Source organism: Desmodus rotundus, chromosome 8, assembly GCF_022682495.2.
Source record: "Desmodus rotundus isolate HL8 chromosome 8, HLdesRot8A.1, whole genome shotgun sequence".
Classification (NCBI taxonomy): domain Eukaryota; kingdom Metazoa; phylum Chordata; class Mammalia; order Chiroptera; family Phyllostomidae; genus Desmodus; species Desmodus rotundus.
This window is the reverse complement of record NC_071394.1, coordinates 97,418,987-97,440,154: the sequence shown is the minus strand read 5'-3', so window position 1 is coordinate 97,440,154 and position 21,168 is coordinate 97,418,987. Positions and strand designations below refer to the sequence as shown.

The 21,168-nt window shown below is 47.8% G+C and overlaps 1 protein-coding gene and 1 non-coding gene across 2 annotated transcripts; both read right to left on the bottom strand.

Annotated features, from left to right (window-relative positions):
• Positions 1-7,617: 7,617 nt before the first annotated feature.
• On the bottom strand, positions 7,618-15,855 carry H1-8 (H1.8 linker histone). The gene is made up of 6 exons (XM_045192402.2): positions 15,756-15,855; positions 11,195-11,454; positions 9,244-9,484; positions 8,404-8,468; positions 8,194-8,247; positions 7,618-8,071 (listed from the first exon to the last, which is right to left on the bottom strand). Exons 1-6 carry the CDS (start codon positions 15,853-15,855, stop codon positions 7,817-7,819), a joined length of 975 nt encoding a protein of 324 aa, XP_045048337.2. The 3' UTR covers positions 7,618-7,816.
• A 1,995-nt stretch (positions 15,856-17,850) lies between these two features.
• Positions 17,851-18,009, bottom strand: LOC112301318 (U1 spliceosomal RNA). Its single transcript, XR_002974467.1, has one exon. It is a non-coding gene; the product is annotated as a U1 spliceosomal RNA (small nuclear RNA).
• Positions 18,010-21,168: the final 3,159 nt, after the last annotated feature.

The following is a 21,168-nucleotide window of genomic DNA, read 5'->3' as shown; positions in this document are numbered from 1 at the left end:
ATCAATAACATAAAAGCATGGAGAGGGGAGTAAAATGTAGTCCTTATAGAAGAGAGTCAAATTCAAATTCCTATCAGCTTAAAATAGACTGCTACAGACATAGAATGATATATATAAACCTCATAGTAACCACAAACCAAAAATCTGCAAAGGTACAGAAAAATAAAGAGAAAAGAAAACCGGCAAACCACAAGAGAAGAGAGAAGAAAGGAACACAGGAGAACTATAAAAACAACCAAAAAGCAATTAACAAAATACATACAGTGGCTGAATGGATTTAAAAAATATTACCCATCTATATGTTGCTTACAAGAGATTCACTTCAAATCAAAAGACATATACAGACTAAAGTAAAAGGAAGGAAAAAGATACCCCATGCAAAATGAAATAAAAAGAAAGCTGAGGAAGCAATGCTCATATCAGACAAAATAGACTTTAAAACAAAAATATGTTAAGATAAAAAAGGACTTTGCATAATTACAAAGGAGTCAATTCAAGAAGGGAATACAATAATTGTAGGTATCTATGCACTCGACATAGGAGCATCTAAATATATAAGGTAATATTATTAAAGAACACAAAGGGAGAAATTCACAATAATATAATAATAGCAAGGGATTTTAATACCCCACTCACACCCATGGATATATGGACATATATCAATAATGGGAAGAACATCATAAGAAAATAATGACCTTAAATGTCACATTAGAACAGATCCACTTAATAGACATTTATAGAACATTTCATCCCCAAACTGCAGAATACATAGTTTTCTTCAAGTGCACATAAAACATTCTCTAGGTTAGGTCACAAAAAACAAACAAACAAAAACAAACAAAAAAACACCCCTTAATAACTCAAGACAGAAACCACATCAGGCATCTTTTCCAACCACAATGACATGACATTAGAAATCGACTACAGGGGAAAAAGCCTGGGAAAGAAACACAAATATGTGGAGACTAAACAACATGCTACTAAATGAATAGTTCAAAGAAGAAATCAAACAAGAAATCAAAAACTATCAAAACAAATAAAAATGAGTGTGGGGCTTCCTGTCAAGATGGTGGCATGTGCAGACATGGCTCGCCTCTTTGCACAATCACATCAAAATTATATCTAAAATTAGAACAAACATCACTCAGAACCATCATAAATCGAGCTGAATGGAAATCTGACAAATACAGAATTAAAGAAACCACATCCATCCAGACTGGAACAGGCTGGTCCCTCATCCACATGTGGTGGATAAGAATTTGGGAGGAATATCTCTGGAGTGAGGAGCCCCAGCCCCACACCAGGCCTCCAAGCCCAAGGTGCCAGAGCCAAGAATATAAATCCAAACAACTTTTGGTTGCAAAACCCAGCAGGGATTGAGTCGATGGAAGAAACTTCTAGAGCCCCAAGCAGTTCCTCTTAAAGAACCCACAGAAGGACTTACCTTCTCAGACCACTCCGTCTGAGCTCCATCACACGGGTAGCAGCTTGAAAGTCCACAGTGGCATATAGGGAGAAACTGAGGTGTCTGGTATCAAGGTGAGCAGAGGCCATTGTCCCTTTTCTGAACCTTCCTGCAACAGAGCCAGCAGACTGGTGCCTTATTGGAGAGTCCATCAACCTGGCTGAAACTATTTGATCTGCCTTGGAGATCCCCAGAGACTCTGCCCCACACAACTTATAGGTCCATGCAAGCTGCTTTTCCATATGAATGGCTGGTCTTGACTCATGCTTCTCAATTTCCAAATCCTTTCAAACAACAACTGGCTTCAGTGAGTCCCAGGCCCGGCACTAGCAGCAACCAGCCTGGCTTTGCAAGGGAATCTCCAAGCCCAATACAAGTAGAAGCCATCTCAGACTGCTTTGTAACTCAGGCAGGGTGGTCCCGGGGCAAAACACCAATGGGGTCTGACTTTGGCCTGCACCACCTGGAAACCCCAAGGCCAGCGCACCCAAGGGACAGCTACAGACCATGTCACATCACCATCTGACAGATCACCCTGCCCCTACACAGCTGATCCTTCACGGAGGGCAGAGGTTGGTGGTTAAGTGGTCACAGCCAGTCCTTGCAGCTGACTGGCCTGGGTAAATCCCTCCCATTGACCTGCCAACATCAACCAAACCTCAACTATAAAGAGAGGGGTGTACTCAGCCCACACAAAGGGCACACGCACCTCAAGTATCCAGCTTGGGTGATAGAGGAGGTTGTGCACTGGACCCTACAGTACCACTACTACATTATGTTGGGGAACTCAGATGTTGGAAAAATTTTAGTTTCAGGTAATAGCTAATAAGCTTAGCAATCAATTAATAATCAATGTAAGAAACAATTGTTTCAGGAACTAAAGTATGACCCATCTTGACTCTAGGATACCATAAGCCATTCCACATTTGTGCTTCAAGAGGACTGCAAGCAATTCAAGATGGTATCTGAGCCATTGTACTCCAGTGTGAGACACCCACTGCCCAGGGCACAGAAAAAGACCACCGCCCAGGGCACAGATGAAAGAATGCTGCAGTTTTTTTTTTTTTTTTTAATCTGATTAACTTCTTCCCTGAATTCCAATCCCCTTACCTATATTTTCTTCTCTATAAAAAGGGTTGGTTTAAATGGAATTTAAGATGGTCTGTTAGGGTACAAACCAGCCGTCTTCTCAGATCACTGACCATCTAAATAAAGCACCCATGAAGATTCAATCCCTGTCTCTGCTTATTGGGTACGGTAGGTGACAGGCAGCACAAATGATGGCTTTTCTGGTTTCAGTTAGGCCACACTACCAAGACATGGAGTCAAAGCAGCTCTAGCTAATACATAGAAACAAACACAGGGAGCTGCCAAAATGAGGAGACAAAGAAACATGGCCAAAACGAAAGAACAGATCAAAACTCCAGAAAAAGAGCTAAACAAAATGGGGATAAGCAATCTATCAGATGCAGAGTTCAAAACACTGGTTATAAGGATGCTCAAGGAACTTAGTGAGCACCTTAATGGCATAAAAAAGGGCTAGTCAGAAACAAAGGATACACTAATTAAAATAAAGAATAACTTACAGGGAAACAACAGTAGAGTGGATGAAGCCAAGAATCAAATCAATGATTTGGAACATAAGGAAGCAAAAACAAGCAATCAGAACAACAAAGAAAAAAAAATGAGGACATTATAAGCAGGCTATGGGGCAACTTCACGCATTCCAACATTCACATCATAGGGATCCCAGAAGGAGAAGAGCAAGAAATTGGAAATCAATTTGAAAAAATAATGAAAGAAAACTTCCCAATTTGGTGAAGGAAATAGTCATGCAAGTCCAGGAAGCACAGAGAGTCCCAAACAAGATGGATGCGAAGAGGCCCACACCAAGACACATCATAATTAAAATATCAAACATTAAAGATAAGGAGAGAATCTTAAAAGCAGCAAGGGAAAAGAAGTTACCTGCAGGGGAATTCCCATAAGACTGTCAGCTGATTTCTCAAAAGGAACTTTGCAGGCTAGAAGGAACTGGAAAAATAATATTCAAAGTAATGAAAAGCAGGGACCTACAGCCAAGATTGTTCTACCCAGCAAAGCTGTCATTTAGAATCCAAGGGCAGACAAAGAGCTTCCCAGACAAGAAAAAACTCAAGGAGTTCACCATCACCAAACCATTATTACGTGAAATGTTAAAGGGACTTGTTTAAGAAAAACAAAAAGATCAAAACTGTGAACAATAAAATGGCAAAAAATACCTATCAACAATTGAATCTAAAAAACAAACTAAGCAAACAAGAACACAGACAGAATTATGGACAAGGAGAGTGTTTTGGTGGCTGCCAGATGGGAGGAGGATTTGGAGGAATGGGTAAAAGGTGAGGGGATTAAGAAGTAGAGATAGGTAGTTACAGAGTAGTCATGGGGATATAAAGTACCATATAAGAAATGGAGTAGCCAAGGAACTTACACACATGACCCATGGACATGAACAATGGTGTGGGGATTGCCTGAGGGAGTGGGGGAGGTGGGTGCTGGGTGGAGAGGGGAAAAGGGATAAAAATCATGACAACTATAATAGCATAATCAATAAAATATAATTTTTAAAAATTAAAAAAATTTAAAAAATGAATGCACAACTTTTCAAAATTTATGGGATGTAGCAAAGAGAGTTCTAAGATGGAATTTCATAGCTATGCAGGTCTACCCTCAGAAACAAGTAAAAAATTCCAAAGAAACAATCTAACTCCACACTAAAGGAACTAGAAAAAGGGAAAACAAAACCCAAAATTAACAGAAGTAAGGAAATAGTTAAAATCACAGCTGAAATAAATGAAATAGAAATTAAGAAAATAATAGAAAAGATCAATAAAACTAAGAACTGGTATTTTGAAATTATAAATAAAATTGATAAACCATTAGTGAAACTCACCAAAAAAAAAAAAAAAAGAGAGAACCCAAATAAATAATAAATGAAAGAGAAGTAACAACCACCACCACAGACGTATGAAGAATCATTAAAGAATACTACAAATGATTATATGCCAACAAATTTGACAATCTAGAAGAAATGGATAAATTTCTAGAAGTACATAACCTTCTAAGACTGAACCTGGAAGAAATACAAATTCTAAACAAAGTAATTACTAGCAATGAAATTGAACTAGGAAAAAAGACCCTCCCAATAAATAAAAATTCAGGACCAGACAGTTTCACAGGTAAATTTTACTGAGTATTCTTAGAACAATTTTTTAAAAAAGATTTTATTCATTTATTCTCAGAGAGGGGACAGGGAGGAGAAAGAGAGGAACAGAAACATCAGTGTGTGGCTGCCTCTCACGTACCCCTGACCGGGGACCTGGCTCAAAATGCAGGCATGCGGCCTGGACTGGTAATTGAATTGGTGCCCCCCCTGGTTTGCAGGCCCATGCTCAATCCACTGAGCCACGCCAGCCCAGGCAGAACAATTAATATCTATTCTTCTTAAACCTTAAACTATTTCAAAAAACTGAAGAGGAAGGAAAGCTTCCAAACTCATTATATGAAGCCAGCTTTACCCTATAACAAAACTAGACAAAGACATTACAAAAAAAGAAAAAGAAAATTACCAGCCAACAGCAATCAAAAAAGAAAAAGAAATAACAGGCATTTAAATCATAAAGGAAGAAGTAAAACACTAATATTTGCAGATGACATGATACTATGTATAGAAATCCTAAAGACTCCACAAAAAAACTGTTAGAATAAATGAATTCCATAAAGTTACAGGATACCAAATCAATATGCAGATCAGTATCTGTTGCGATTCTATACATCAATAACAAATGATCAGAGCAGAAATTAAGAAAGCAAACCCATTTACAATTGCATCAGAAAGCATAAAATACCGAGGAACAAATTTAACCAAAGAGGTAAAAGACCTATACTCTGAAAACAATAATACATTGAAGAAATAAATTAAAGAAGATACACATAAATGGAAGGCTATACCTTGTTCGTGGATTAGAATGATTAATGTTAAAATGCCCTCATTACCTAAAGCAGTAGAGATTCAATGCCATCCTTATTAAAATACCAATGGCATTTTCTTCAGAATTAGAACCATAAAAATTACAAGAAACTACAAAAGACCCCAAATAGCTGAAGAAACCTTGAGAAAGAAAGAAAGTGGGAGGCATCACATGTCCTGACATCAAACTACACTACAAAGCTACAATAGTCAAAACAGCATGGTACTTGCATAAAAACAGACATATGGATCAATAAAATAGAATGGAGAGCATAGAAATGAATCCTTGCCTATAGGGTCAGTTACACAATAGACATACAATGTAGTAAAGACAGTCTCTTCGGTAAGTACTGTTGGGAAAACTGGACAGATACATGCAAAAAATGAAATTGAACCACTTCCTTACACCTTGTACAAAAATAAGCTCAAAATGGATTAAGGACTTAAATGTAAGATGTGAGACTATAAAACTCTTAGAAGAAAACACAGGCAGTAAACTCTCTGACATTTGGATGTGTCACCTTGGGCAAGGGCAACAACAGAAAAAAATAAATAAGTGGAGTTAGGTGAAATTACAAGTTTTTATACACAAAAGGAAACCATCAACAAAACAACAGACAACCTACTAAATTGGAGAAGATATTTGCAAATCATACATCCAATAAGGGGTTAATATTAAAAATATATAAAGAACTCACAACTTAACACCCCCCCCAAATATCAAACAAATCAATTAAAAAATGGACAGAGGACCTGAATAGCCGTTTCTCCAAAGAGGACATAGAGATGGCCAGTAGACACAGCAAAAGATGCTCAACCGCATGAACTATGAGGGAAATGCACATTGAAACCACAAAGAGACATCAATCACCTCCCACTTGCTGGAACGGCGATTGTCAGCACAACAAATAAGTGATGGTGAGGAGAAAGGGGAGCCCTCACACACTGTTGGTGGGATTGCGTATTGCTGCAGCCACTAGAGAAGACGAGATGGTGATTCCTCAAAACCTTAAAAATACAGCTGCCATATGATCCAGCAATTCACTGCTGGGTATTTACCTGAAGAAAACAAAAACACTAATTCAAAGAGAGTACTCCTGTGCATGGTATGCAGCACCACTTACAACAGCCAAGACACAGAAGCAACCTAGGTGCCCACCGACAGACGAGAGGATGAAGAAGATGGGGCCTACATATACAGTGGCATATTATTCGGCCATAGGATAGAATGAAACTTTACCACTTATGACAACATGGATGGGCCTAGAGAGGGTCAGAGAAAGACAAATACTGAATGATTTCACTTATATGTGGGATCTAAAAAAAACAAAAACAAAATGACTACACAAAACAGAAACAGACCCAGAGATACAGAGAACGAGCTGATGGTTGCCAGAGGGGAACGCAACGAGGGGATGGGAATTTTAAAAACACACAGGAAGTACAAGCTGCCAATCTCTTAAGGCCTGGGCCCCAAACCCATCATAACATCTTTTCCACTGTATTCTACTGGTCAAGCAATCACAGAGCCCAGGTTCAAAGGGCAAGGACACAGACTCTACCTCTCCATGGGAAGAGTGTCACAGACATTTTTAAAGCACCCCGCACTTCATGTCTCACTTCATTGGGCTGGAGCCACATGGGCCTCCCCACAGCTCCTTCAGTCTGCGGCACACGTTCCCACATCACGTTCCCACCTCGGGGCCTTCACACTTCCTCTTCCTTCTGTTGGTTAGAGCAGGGCCCACCATGGTGCTCAGTAACTAGTTGTTGAAGGGTCTCTAACTCTTCTCAGCTCCTCTCTTCTCTCCTCTCCACAGTCAGAGGGCTTTCCTAGACATACACACATTCTTTCCCCTGCCTATAACCTCCCTGGCTCCCCACTGCCCCTGAGGGAAGGTCTACCTTTCCTATTCTGCCCCTCCACACCTTTCTGTCCCATCCCCCATGGCCCAAGTGGCTCATGCCACCTCTCCCCCATGCTCCTCTCACCACAGCACATGCTGGGACCCTCTGCGGGCAATGCTCTTCCTCTCATCTGTCCGGCAACTCGTTCATCCTTTAAGACCAAAAGCCACCTCCTCCAGGAAGCAGTCCCAGGTCTCAGGCTGTGTTAAACACCTTTGCTGTGACCTCAGATCCCTGTACCAGGGCTTTACATTGTACAATCTGTCTCCACCAGGGCAGGAGCTCCTGTCTGGCCTCAGCCTCCTTCCACACCAATTTGTGAGAGGAAAAAAATACTTTATTGATAAATAGGTTACAGTGAAGTAAATAGAGTAATGGTTTTGGGGCGAATAAAAATTCCAACAGAACCTTAAGTCTCCTTCCACCCTCCTCTAGCTCTTAGCTTCTATCTTCTTACTGGTCCCATTGGATGACAAGGCCTTGGCGGGCATGCCAGGCCTTCCTGGGCCCTTGGGGACCTCTGTCTTTCTGGCCAGTGGTGCAGGTATGGTCTTGGACACACCATCCTTAGGAGCAGCAGCAGCAGCCTTGGCTTTCGACCTTTGCCCGGCCCCCTGGGCAGCTGCCTCTTTAGGGACCACGTTCCCGGTCTTCTTTTTGGCTGGGAAAACTGCACCATTCTCGCTCTGTAAGAAATGAAATCAAGGAGCAAGGCACCAAAGCTGGGTGGGGTGGGGCACACGGATCGGAGCCCAGGAATATAAGGTTGAAATCCCAGCTCTGCGTAGCTTTGGACAAGTGACCTCACCTCTCTCAGCCTCAGTCCCGTAACTGTAAAATAGGGACAGTGATCCTCAGGGCGCTGGAGGGCCAGAGAGGAGGAGAAGCTGAGCAGTGCTGTGTAGGAAGATAGATGACTCCCTTCCCCAGCTGACCTTCCAGGGGCTGGGTTGGGGAGACCGGAACTCTGGCCTATGAGGAGGGAGACCCAGACCAGGGAAATCACACAGGCACCTACCTTGGTCACCATGGGTGTTGAACTCTGAGTCCCAGCTTTGGTTTTCCTGTGGGCCTTGTCATCTGCTGGAAAGTGGGGGAGGATACTTGGGAAGGACCCCTTTCAGGGGGAGCTGCTGCTGGGCAGGAGGGTTCAGCACAGAGCCCTGTTCCTGCCCGGGCCCTGTCTGCATCTGGCATGTACTGACCTGGGGCAAGTGGTGGAGCCTCAGCCTGGTCGCCCTAACTTGGAAACTGGGAATCATAGTATTTCCCTCGTGAATTGTTGGAGAATTAACTGGACCAGCAACTCCCTCACTCTGAGCCAAGTACCAGTGGACCCCCTGCTTGACACCCACCCTAACACCACAACAAACGCCCCTAACAGGCTTATCAGCCTCTAGTCTGTAGCCCATCTTTTAAAAAAATAACTCAGACCCTAGCTGTCCCCTCTTCAGAGTCCTTCCTGTCTTCTCAGCATTCTCCAGATAAAGCCCAGACTCCGGGATGCCCTTCCCAGCCTCCCTGAGCCGCTGCCTGCCCCACCTCCCCGCCTTCATTGCACACAGAACTATTTTCACTACCTCAAACACTTCACCTTCTCCATGCCTCCAAGCTTTTCCATATGCTGCTCTTCTGCCTGGGGTACCTGCTCCAGGAGGCCTTCCCCAGCCTCTCTCAGAGAGGAGTCAGGCTCCTCACCCCCACCTCCCACCAGTTTCCATGAGTTCTGTCAGTTCAGGCCAAGGCTAATGCTTCGGGCACATTTACCAGACAGGAAATCTCCTCCCCAGAGCCGCACCCCCATCCTCACATCCAGTGGCTGCCTGCACCCTCCTCCCACCTCTCTTCACACACCTACCTGGGTTGTTCTTTCTGCCTTTAACCTTTGACTTCCCACGGGGCCCAGTGGCACCAGGAAGGGCCTTTGTGGCCTTGTCTGGCTGTCGGGGGACCTTCCTGGCCTTGCCCACTCTTGCCTCAACGTCCTTGGTCTGGCCACCTTTCTTGGGGGCCTCCTCCTCGGCCTCAGCAGGTCTCCTGGGGACCGACATGGTGGCTGTCTTCCTGGGCTTGACTTTTTTTGTGTGCTTGGGAACTAACTGTCGGAGGAGAGAATGGGGTGGGATTGAGGCCTGAAGCTCTGGGTGTTTGTGTCCCAATCTAAGGCTCAGAGAAGAAGCCCCATTCAAAAAGTGGGAGGGTGAAGGAGGGTGGGCATGGGGAGAAGACTCGAGACCACCTCTGAAATGCCTGCCCCTGTCACGCATTCAGTCCTTTCTTGCACTACAAAGGACCGTTGCCTTTAGGAGCTGGGGGACCTGAGTCTCTCAAACCCACCCAAGGTGCTCTTCCTGCTTCCTGAGGCCACCGGCACACTTGCCCCACCCCTACCCCTGCATCTGGAAGTGCCAAAGCTGTTTTCTGGGAGCCGATGGCGCACACTGTGAGCCCTGACCCCGCCCTCTGAGAGGCTAAGATACGAACCTTTGGCATCCTCCCTGCCCACACCTTCTCATGGACTGTGGCTCTGACCCTCCCTCCTCCTCCGCCACAAAGCCTACCCTACCTCACGCCTCCACGTCTTCAAACTCCCTGCCTTGCCCGTGATGCCCACTAATGGCACATGGACTTCAAGGCGACATACCCAGAGTTCATAGCTTCCTTTGGCCCTCCCTGGCTGTGCAACTCGACAAAGTCTTCTCTGTCCTAACTAGCTTCAGTCTTCCCATCTTTACAATGGAGCCATCGGGGAGGGTATGAGCGTCAGGGGGGCCCCTGGCAAAAAGGGGGTCCCTGCCCTTCTAGAGCCCACCTCTGATGATGTTGTTCCCCAATCCCCGAGCCCTCATGGCTCCCCAATTCCCACCCAGACCAGAAACCACGTCCACTCTCAGCACACACGCATTCCTAACTCTGTGGGCACCGCAGGGCCCTTTCCCTGCCTCCCATCCCTGCAGCCCACTTTCTTAACTGGCTCCCAGGCCCTGTGCCCAACCCAGCCACCCATGCCCCCAGCACCCCGCTCTTGCTCTCCCTCACCTCACCCTAGCCCTGGGCCTTGCCATGGCTCCGAGCTCTGACCCACACCCAGGAGTTTAACAAGGATGGGACTTCCTGTGCTCAGCCACTGATTGCCACAGGGACAGGAAGACAGTACGTTGAGAATGTTCTACAATGTTCTATGGCAACTGCCAGAGCAACTGCTACATACTGGGGCACAGCAACACAAGACAGAACCCACGTCTGGGTCCCTGAGATTTCCCTGGTGGCAGCTGACAGTCGTGATGCTGGGGTTCAGTTTTGTGACAAATCTTACCCCCTCTGGGACCCTGCCCTTTGAAAGAGGAGGACGTGGTGGATCAGGGATGTGCCAGCCCTGATTGGGAGCCAGAGAGCACGGGGAGTAAACCCCAGATCTGCGACCTAGAGCCCAAGGTTGGACTGCCTTGTCTGCGGTGAGGAGTCCCAGGAAGGGGTCTTGGGCAGAAGGGAACGCAGCTGAGATGGCCCCTGTCCCTGAACACATCCGACGACTATAAAGGTGGACACAGCAGGGTGACCAGAGCTATGTGAGGGCTCAGACAAGGTGCGTGCACACACACACACACACACACACACACATGAGCCTTCCTGGAAAAGGGGGTGTCTCCGAGAACACACAGGAAAAACAAGGAGAGGAGAGGGGGAGGCAGGCCTCTCTCTGGCAGGGCTCTAGCACAGAGGGGCCAGGAGAGAGATGGAACTGGAGTTTGAACCCTGGCTCAGTCTCACCCTGTGGCACCCCGACCAGTCACCCCAAGCATGCTCACTTTGAAGCTGCCAGTGGCCCCCTTGGCCTTGGAGTTGGTGGGCCTGACGAGGAGGCCGCGTTGCATGCCAGTGTCCAGGGCCCGCTTCAGCAGGTACTTGAGCCGGGTGGCGTCTACTGTAGGGTACTTCTGCAGGATGTAAACCTTGATGGCCACCACCGAGGTGCCCCGGCGCTGCTCCCCTGCCTGCAGCGCCTCCAGGACCATGCGCAGCATGGGTGGGTGGCGGCGCGGCTCTCTCACAGCGCTGTCGCTCGGGCCTGCGAACGGACCACAGGACATCGCCCAGAGCTCGAACCACCCTCCGGTCCAACGGACCACAAACATGCCCCGTGAAGCACACAGCAGTCACGGCCGGGCCCCGGGGTGGGTGGAAAATGGGCGCAGGGGATCAAATATACACCTGGTCAGTGTCTGTGAGCACCCAAGGACCGGACACGCGGCTCGGCCGGCCACTGTCTCCTCGTGCCTGCTGTGGGGCTGGGCACGTACCAGGTGCTCCATGAAGACTCATGGAAAGAATTAAACATTGTGTTAAAAAAGGAAACCCGCCCTGGCTGGTGTGGCTCAGTGGATTGAGTGCCGGACTGTGAACCAAATGGTCACCAGTTCAGTTCCCAGTCAGGGCACATGCCTGGGTTGCAGGCCAGGTCCCCCTGGTGGGGGGTGTGCAAGAGGCAACCACACATTGATGCCTCTCTCCCCCTCTTTCTCCCTCTCTTCCCCCTCTCTAAAAATAAATAAATAAAATAAAATCTTAAAAAAAAAACCCTAAATTGGGTGAGGTGCCTGGAAGTAACTACCAGTTTACAGGGAATCCAGGCGCCCGTGAGAGAGCCAGGGCGATGAAGTCAGCAAACCCAGACTGTGAGGCTCTCTCCAGGACCCAGAGCCCAGTTTTGCTTACAAATAAGCAACCTGGAAAACAAAAAGTGGGGATGTCCCCAGGGAGGAGCGATCTGGGGAGACCTTCCGACCAGATGGGATGTGGGGTCCTTGCTCAAACTCGGAACATGATTTTAAACAAGCCAGCTGGGGGAGAAAAGGCCACTAGGTAAATGTGAACACTGGAAATATCTGATGATGTTGTTTCAGGTATGCTAATGGTATTGAAATTATTTTGTAAGAGGTTCTTGTTTTTTAAAGACACATACTGGTATTTAGAGATGAAGTGCTAGCTCTGGCACTTGCGTGGAAATAACCCGGTACATGAAATGAGGGTAGCTGCACGCTAGTGACTGGTGAAGCCGGATGATGGGTGCATGGGGCGGGATGGGGCTGGGGGTCACGGTACCACCCCCCTGCTTTTGTATTCATATGAAAGTTTTCATTCTAAAAAGTTACAAAAGAATGCCACTCCTAAATCTATACCTCAGAAAAATGAAAACATGTGTCCACCCAAACATTTTTACACAAATGTTCACAACAGCATCACTTACAATAGCACAAAAGCAGAAACAAGGCAAGTGCCCATAAACTAATGAACGGATGCACAAAACGTGCCAGCAATGAAACGGGGTATCGCCTGGCTGAGAGAAGGAATACAGCTGCCCTGAAAACACGAGGCTGACTGAGAGAAGTCAGTCGCAAAAAGTCACATAACGTATAATTTCATGTAAATGAACTGGCTCAGTGGTCAAATCATAGGCACAGAAAGTGGCCCTGTGGCTGCAAGGGGCTGGGGGTGTGGGGGGCGAGGATGGGAGTGACTGCTCGTAGGTGCAGGTTTTCTTTTGAAGGGATGGAAATATCCTAAAATCGACTGTGAAAATGAGTACACAACTGTGCATACACTACAAGCCATTGTGCACTTTAAGTGGATGGGTTGTATGGTATGGAAATTATTGCAATATCTCAATAAGCTTTTATAAAAAAAGTTGCAAGAGAGAATAGGGTCAAGGGGTGAGCAGGGAGAAAGGGTGAACAGTTGTGAGTCACTATAAAGCACATAAAGGTTGTTTCAATATAAACCCTGATTTAAATACAGTGATTAGAAATGCTGCTCTCTGATCAGCTTGCAAAAATTAAAGATTCAAAAAGGGATCAATTGGCTAAAATATATTTTAAAAAGAAACACACATTTTAGTCCGAAGAACTGACAAGATGGTGGAAGTGGAGCAGAAAAAGAAGCGGACCTTCTGCAAGTTACCGCGCAGCAGAGAAAGAAGGAGCTCCTACCCTTTGCGACAGCATGGATGGAACTGGAGAGCGTTATGTTAAGTGAAATAAGCCAGGCGGTGAGGGACAAATACCATATGATCTCACCTTTAAGTGGAACATAATCAACAACACAAACAAGCAAGCAAAATATAACCAAAGACATTGAAATAAAGTACAAACTGACAGTAACCAGAGGGGAGGTGGGAGGGGATAATGGGGGGAAAGGGGGAAGGGTTTTCAGGAACAACTATAAAGGACACATGGACAAAACCAAGCGGGAGTGGGATCAGGGGAGGGAGGTGGCGATGGCTGGGGTCTGGGGGGAGTGGGGGGGCAAATGCAGACAACTGTACTTGAACAATAATTTTTTTAAAAAAGCAAGTGAAATACAGAATAATCACATTTTAGATGAAGTTTTAAAATGCTAAATATTGTATATTGATATCTATGTAAATGTTAAACTATAAATGAAAGTAAAATAGTAGTTATTCCTGGTTAATGGAGAACATGAAGAAAGAATTTGCAAGAAGCAAAACAGTGTCTTTTACAGTTTAAGGTACTGGCAGTGCTAAGCCGGGTGGGGGGTACACAGGTGTTAACTCTCATTTGATTCTAACTTATACACATGTGTACTATTTTCTCTACCGATTCAATATTTAATAAAAATAAAAACAAAAACAAAAAGTAAAAACAACACACACACTTTAAAGTAAAAAAACACCCCAAAACTCTAGATCTGGAGCAAAACTGTAGAGACCTAATCCAACTGGACCACTGCTGCCTCCTGGCCGGGCAGAGTGCAGTGTCTGGGAGTATTCGTGTTGGGGCCATGGCCACAAACCGGTGGAGTCCCGGGTCGGTCACCCCCAGGACCTTGGGAGTTGCACCCTCCTCTCTGGGCTTCAGTCCTCCCCTCTGTGCAGTGTGGGTGGTGGTCCCTAAGGAGGTCTGAGCCTACCCAGCTGCAGTGTCAGAGGGTTTCCAGAGGGTCCCTCAGGCCTGGCCTGGCACCTTAGTAAACCCCCCTGCCTCCCCAGACCATGCCCTGTCCCTGGGAGCCTCCTCCCCACCGCCAAGTCTCCTCCCTCCCCAGATCCTCCAGCTGGCTGAACTCCCCATTCAGCAGTTATTCAATACCGGGATGTCCAGAACAGCACTCACTCCTCCCCCACACCTGCCCTCTGACTTTTCCCTCCCAGGAATGGCACCTCCCCCCATACCCACCCAGACACCCAAGCAAGAACCCAGGGGACACCCTGTACCTCCCTTGCCCTTCACCACCACACCCACTCCACTCCTCTCCCTAGGCTTCTCTCTCTCCATTCTGACCTCTCCTCTCCATCCCCAGGGCCCCAGCCTCCTCCCTGCTGCCTCCTTTCTCTTCTAATCCATTCTCCTCACTGTTTCTCACACCCCTCACCTCCATGTTACCTTCAGTACAAGCACCAATGCACCAGACCACAGCCTGGGACTCCCAGTCTGATTGGTCCTGCCCCCGTCTCACCAGTGTTCTCCCCAACTCCGCCTCCAGCCAGAAGGAAGACTTGCAACTCCCTAAATGCTCCACCAGCACTACCGCCTCTGGGCCTTTGCCTACGCCATTCCTTCTGCCTCCTGTCATCCCGGCCCTTTCACTCAACCTTCAAGGCTCAAACAGCACCGACTTCCCAAGCCAGAGTGAGCAGCTCTGCCATGTGTTCCCGAGGCACCTGGAACCCACCGCGTCCTCCAAAGGAGCCTTTGCAAATACTCAGAAAAATTCCCCTGCCTCACCCTCTTTCCTGTGGGTGAGGTTTATCCATTTTTCAGGGGTCACCTCCTTCAGGAAACCTTCCTTGACCTCCCAGAAGTGGTTAGGCGACTCCTCTGTGCTTCAACAGCCCTCTGGGTTCCCACCACTTCATCAAACGGCACCTATTAATGCGGCAGCCTCGCCCATCAGACTGGGAGCTCCTTTAGGGAACGAACTGGGCTTGTTTGTTTGGTTGTTTCAGTGGCCCCCATATCCTGAGAAACCCCGAGGTGTTATTTGTTTATTGAAAGTTGGGATGCAGCCCTAAATCCAAAGCCCAGCCCTGTATCAAACACTTGTTGCTCTAGTCCCTTCAACTAGCTGCTTCCAAGCTGCAGCTGGGCGCCCAGCCCTCCCCTGAAAGGAAATGGGCCACAGCTGGGGAGGCCTGCTCTGCCCTCTTCCTCTGAGCCAGCCACCCTCAGCTCTCAGGTCCTGCCTGACCCCTGCTACTTCTGGCATCTGCCAAATAGGCAGTAGAACTCAACAGCCTCTGAGATGGGTGCTGGGGCCAGGCTGGGGAAGGAGAAGGCTGGGAGGAGGAAGGGTCCCAGACACCCAAGTTTTGGGTTTGCAGGGGTGGAGGAGAAGCTGCCTCCCTTTGCTCACCTGGTTTTCTAGTCCCAGACCACCCGGATGTGGAGCTCACGGAGGTTAGAGAGGCTGAGGAGGTCGAGCTGTCGCTGGAGGCCACACTCCCGGGAGCCATTGTCCTGGAAGACACAGACGCAGATGTGCCCTCCAGGCCTGGCTGCTGGTCTTATATCCCAGTGGCCTGGCCCCATGACTCCAATTAGTCCCTGATTGGGCTGGGAGGCTCTGAGCTGCTGATTGGGGTGGGAGGGCTAGGGTGGGACACACAGCCCTGCCTGGGGCTCTGACACCCCGGCTAAGTCACCCACTCCTGTGTGGTCTTGGATGAGTCACTTGACTTCTCTGGGTCTCAGTCTCCATGTGAAATGATGGGGGCTGAGCTCTTTGGTCCCTCCTGTACCCTCCACTCACCAGGGGCTGGAGATGCTGATGGGGAATTGGGCACAGCTGGGCTGTAGAGGTGAGGCCCTCCAATCCCACCGCCCCACTGTCCGATCCTGTACCCTGGCCACTGCTTGCCTCAGTTCCTCAAGAAGTGGCAGCTGGAGGCTGACTGAAGTGGGGTTTGCCTGAAGCAGACACCCCTAGGTCAACCTATGGCCACCTCCTTTTTTAAGCTTTTTAAAAAATCCTCACCCAAGGATGGAGATTATATATATATATAGTACATATATATGCAATATATAATATTATGGAGATTATATATATATATATATTGACTTTAGAGGAAAAGGAGAGAGAGAGAGAGAAACAGACTGGTTGCCTCCTGTACGCATCCCAATCAGGGATCGAACCTGCAACCTTCTGGTGTATGGGTTGATGTTCCAACTAACTGAGCAACAAAGCCAGGGCTTTTTGTTTTGTTTTTAAAGAAAGTAACCTTGAAAGGACAAAAGAGCAATTTTAAAATAAAATTGCTTAGCAAAAGTCTCCATAAATAATAACAAAATAATAGCCAATGGGAAAAATAGATAAAAAGTATAAATAGGCAATTCACCAAAACGGTTAATAAACGCAGGAAAACAACCTCAACCTCCTTGGCATTCAGCAAAATTCAAATAGAAACAATGATGAGATGTTACTTCCCCATAAAAATGACAGGAATTGAAGATGAAGTGCTGGCAAAGAGGCAGAGAGCTGGATGCAGAAGTTCTCGCCGCCTCTGCCCGCGGTGTGAGCTGGGAGGCAGCCTACTTTGGAAAGGTTTTCCCTGGAGCCCAGCAACTCCACTCCTCTGCCCTAGAAGTGCATTACTTAGGAAAAGAAAGTAAAATAGAACTAACTTCCAAGTGAGTCACTTGGGGCCCGGCTAAATTACTCCCTTACTTTGGCTGTAGGATACTCCGCAGCCATTTACAGTGACGCAGTGGCTTCCAACAAAGATGAGGTTGTATTTCACGCCCAGTAGGCTGACAAATACTTAACTGTCTGTCAATCCTGAGTGCCCAGGACATGAGGAAATGCATAACCATTAGGAGGGCAAGTCGGGAGTCACTTTAGAAAGCAATTCAGTAACGTCCGATACAGTCAAAGGTGGACTCATGCCATACCCCACCCAGGTCACTCCAGGTATGGCTCAGAGGAACTCTTGCATTGACATCCAAGGATGCCTACCTCAATCTTAGCAAAACTTCAGAACAACTTCGATGCTCGTTAAGAGAGCGGACAAATAAACACTGGTCTCTTCCCACGGCGGGACAGGACACAGCAGTGCAAATGAATGAGCCAGAACATATCTGAGAAATATACTCTCCACTTCTGAGTAGACAGAACTTCTGTGTGTGTGTGTGTGTGTGTGTGTGTGTGTGTGTTGAAGGCACAGAGGTCTGAAAGGATTTCTACCAAGGTAATAACAGAAATTACCTCTAAGGAGGGCATAGGGTTTGGAGGGGATAGGTTTAAACAGATTTAAATTTTTCTCTCTATAGTCTATTTTTGGAATTTTCCCAGGGGACTGTCCATGGCCAGAAGTCTGGATTGAGGGAGGGAGTGGTCATCGAAGTATTCTAAAGTGAAATCAGGAATCACTCCCCTGGCTAGTGCGCTTCATGGCTCCCCCCTGCCTAGGGTTGAAGGTTTGGCCTCTTCAGTCTGGCTTCCTTTTTTGAAAGAGGGGAGAGTGCGAATGCAGTCCCCCACTACCACCAATGAGGCAGTCAGGGGTCCCACATTTGGGGAAATTGTAGGAGTCTGCACACCCCAGAGACAGTGGATAAGTCCTGGGAAAACTACCTTCAGGAGCGTGGTATCTCCCCTGCCAGGTAAGCATTCGGCCTGGCTTTTGGAGCCTCGTGGCCCCTACAACCCCACAGACCTGCCCCACAGCTGCTCTTGGACTGGGCCAGGTGCTGAGACCTGGGCTTTGCCCCTGTGTTTCCTCTGTGTGTATATGTTAGACTGATGGAGAAACAACCGCAGTTTTTCACCCCAGCCAGTATCCATATTCATTTGCAATGTACCTTGGCAGGTCTTCCCACACTCCTTGGATTTGTGGTGGCCAATGGCATGTGGTGGCAGTGACGTTATGCTAATCCCATTGTGAACAGGCTCGGGCTAGCCTGCTGGATACTGAGAGACCCATACCCCTATCACCCAGCCACACACACCCGAATGAGCCTCGTGGAGAGCAAACAAGCTTGGCCTGCGCCCGCAGAGCTGTCCAGCTGACCCACAGAGTCGCAAGCAATGACACACGGTGTGTTGTTTTAAGCCACGAAGTTTTGGAGCTGTTTGTCATGCCGCATAAGCTGGTGTACTCTGCCTAGAAGACCTTTCCTTGCTCCCACCTATCTACCCTAGGCTGTTTTGGCCTCAGTTTAGATGTCACTTCCTGGGAAAAGCCCTCCCTGACTCCCTAGGAGGTTATGGGCCCCTCCTCTGGTGGTCAGCAGCCCCTGGACTTGCTGTCTGGGAGCCTCCAGCACCCTGAGTTACAGTTCTGCCTAACCTGTCTCCTGCACTAGCCTTTGAGCTTGGTGTGGGAGCGGTGCTGTTGGGGGGAGGAGGGCTGTATCTGTCTTGTACCTGGTGGTATCCCCGGTGCCCGGCACAGTAGGTGCTCAGCACCCATTGCTGTGGAAGCCCCAGGGTCAGAGTCCAGCATGGCTGAGGGCCGGAGGGGATATGAAGCAAAGAGGCGAAGGAAGCCAGGACAAACAGGGGCAGCAGTTTTGACCACACTCTGGGGCATTTCCAAGAACTGAGAAACAGAAAGAGACTCAGCAATACAAACATTCCCACGAGCTTCCTCTGAAACCCTGCGCCTGGGCTGTGCCAGGATAGAGGTTTGCATTTGGAGGGTAGGAGTTCTAAAATGTGCTGCGTGATCTAAAAATTCTTCTAGAGGATTGCCTTTTTACAGGAAAATGGTAATTGTGAGGATCAGCCTGCTGGAGAGGAAGGGCAGCTTGGGGTGCTGATGTGACTCTTTTACTGAGGCCTGTATGGAATTTAAGTTTCGCCAGAAACGTTTTGACCATCTGGGAACATTGAAGAGGACCCACCTGCCCCAGAGCTTTCTGACAGTTCGGAAGGTTACAGCTCGCAGCTTTCTGAAGCAGAGATAGGGTGTCTGTTTTGTGTAACTCTAGCCTCTGCGGCATCGGGATATTTGTGACTCGAGGTCAATAAATGCGGAGAGCAGGGTGGAAATAGTAGTAGCTGCCATGTTCGATATCTGTGTTAATATTTTATATCCACTCTTTTATTTACACATTAAGAAGCAAAAGTTTGGAGAGGACCTGCGCTTCATCTTCCTGAGTCCAGACGCTGGGCTGCAACCTGAAAGCCCTCTATTAGTGAAGAAACCAGCTATACCTCCAAAGTAACAGTGGCTTAAACAAGAAACCATGAGACTGTTTCTCACAAAACTCTTCAAGAATAAGCTGTGCAGGGCTGGTAAGGCAAGCGGGGGGGCCCAAGCTCCTTTCTTGATGCTCTGCTGTTCTCTGCCCATAGATTCTACCTCGTGATCCAAGACAGCTGCTGCAGCTCTGGTCATCACAACCACATTCCTGCCTTCAGAAAGCAAAGAAGAAAGGAAGTGGAGGACACCTCCGTTACCTGACATGCAAAACCCAGGGAATGCAAACATCACTTCTGATTATACTCTATTGGCCAGACCTTCATGCCATGCCACCGGTGCAAGGGAAGCTGGGAGATGCAGTCTGGTGCTGGCTGGCCAGGTGCCAGCTAGAACTTGGGAGTGATATTACTGAAAGAAAGAAAGGGAATGAATATTAAGGCAGTTAGCTTTTGCTTGCTCTTTTTCTGAGACCCCCTCCATTATTTAAATCTCTTCAATGCCTATCTCGACCACAGCAGGGGCTGCTCCTTTGAACTTGGCTCACATCTCTGGGAAGGGAACTCACATTTATCGAATGTCTACTGAGCACAGCATCTTTTATAGCAATAGTCTCGTTAGTCCCTTTAGACAATTCTACCAACTGGGGTGATTCTTCCCTTCAAACCTGAGAGGCCTGAGACCTAGCGAGGTTCAAAAACTTGGTCCGAGGTCACACAGCAGGAAAGGACACCCACCACCTCCCTGGGGGAAACTCGGGGTGTCAGGGATGCATATCTTTACTGAGGGGAAGGAGGGCAGGCTGCCATCAGGCCCTGTTCCCTTGCGGGAAGGGGTGGGGTTCACAGTCTCCTCCCAGAGGCAAGATCAAGGGTGAGAGAGCTCTGTGGCTCTGAGGCTGGCCAGGTCACAGCCCAGAGACTTGGTCCCTCCAATCCATCCCTGGAGTCCCCAGCACATCCTGACTCAGGATCCGCTCCTTGGATTGGGCCGAGTGGAGACACAATTGTATACAATGGGCGTTGCATAAACCTGTTGGCTGCCAGGAGCCTAGAGATGAGGTGGATGATACCCTCTTCCAAGGCTAAGTCGGCAGCTCTTCGCCTTCATTTATGGCAAGTGCCCCATACATAGCTGTCAAGTCAGTGGTAAATGAAGGAGGAAAGAGGCTTTCCCCTCTACCAGGAAAAACCACAGAATGTTCTGGTTTTAGAGTAAATTTTTTTCCCTCTGGCTGTGAGGCCGAGACAAGCATACCACTCTTCAGAATAAGTAAACCGTGGCGTGGCGGGGGGCAAAGGGGGCCAGGCTGCCTGCAGGGCAGGGCGGCTGAACTGTCACCGTCCCTCCCACTGCCATGCCTGGCGCAACCCAGCACCTGAAATGGAGGGCGACCTGAGGGACCAACTGTGGGAGCCTTCTTCCCTGTGGCCCAATGTGGGAGGGAGGCCTGGGCCAGCCGAACATCAGCGACTTGGAGTCCGTCCTGTCTGGGATGCTGCTGGCTCTGCCCACCCTGCCTCCTCCCGCCATCCTCCTTCTGGTAATGACACCCCCAGGTTTCCCGTGGGTGCCTTTCTGCCCCCTCTCTCAGCCCATCTGGTTTACGTGGAGGTAATACTGGGG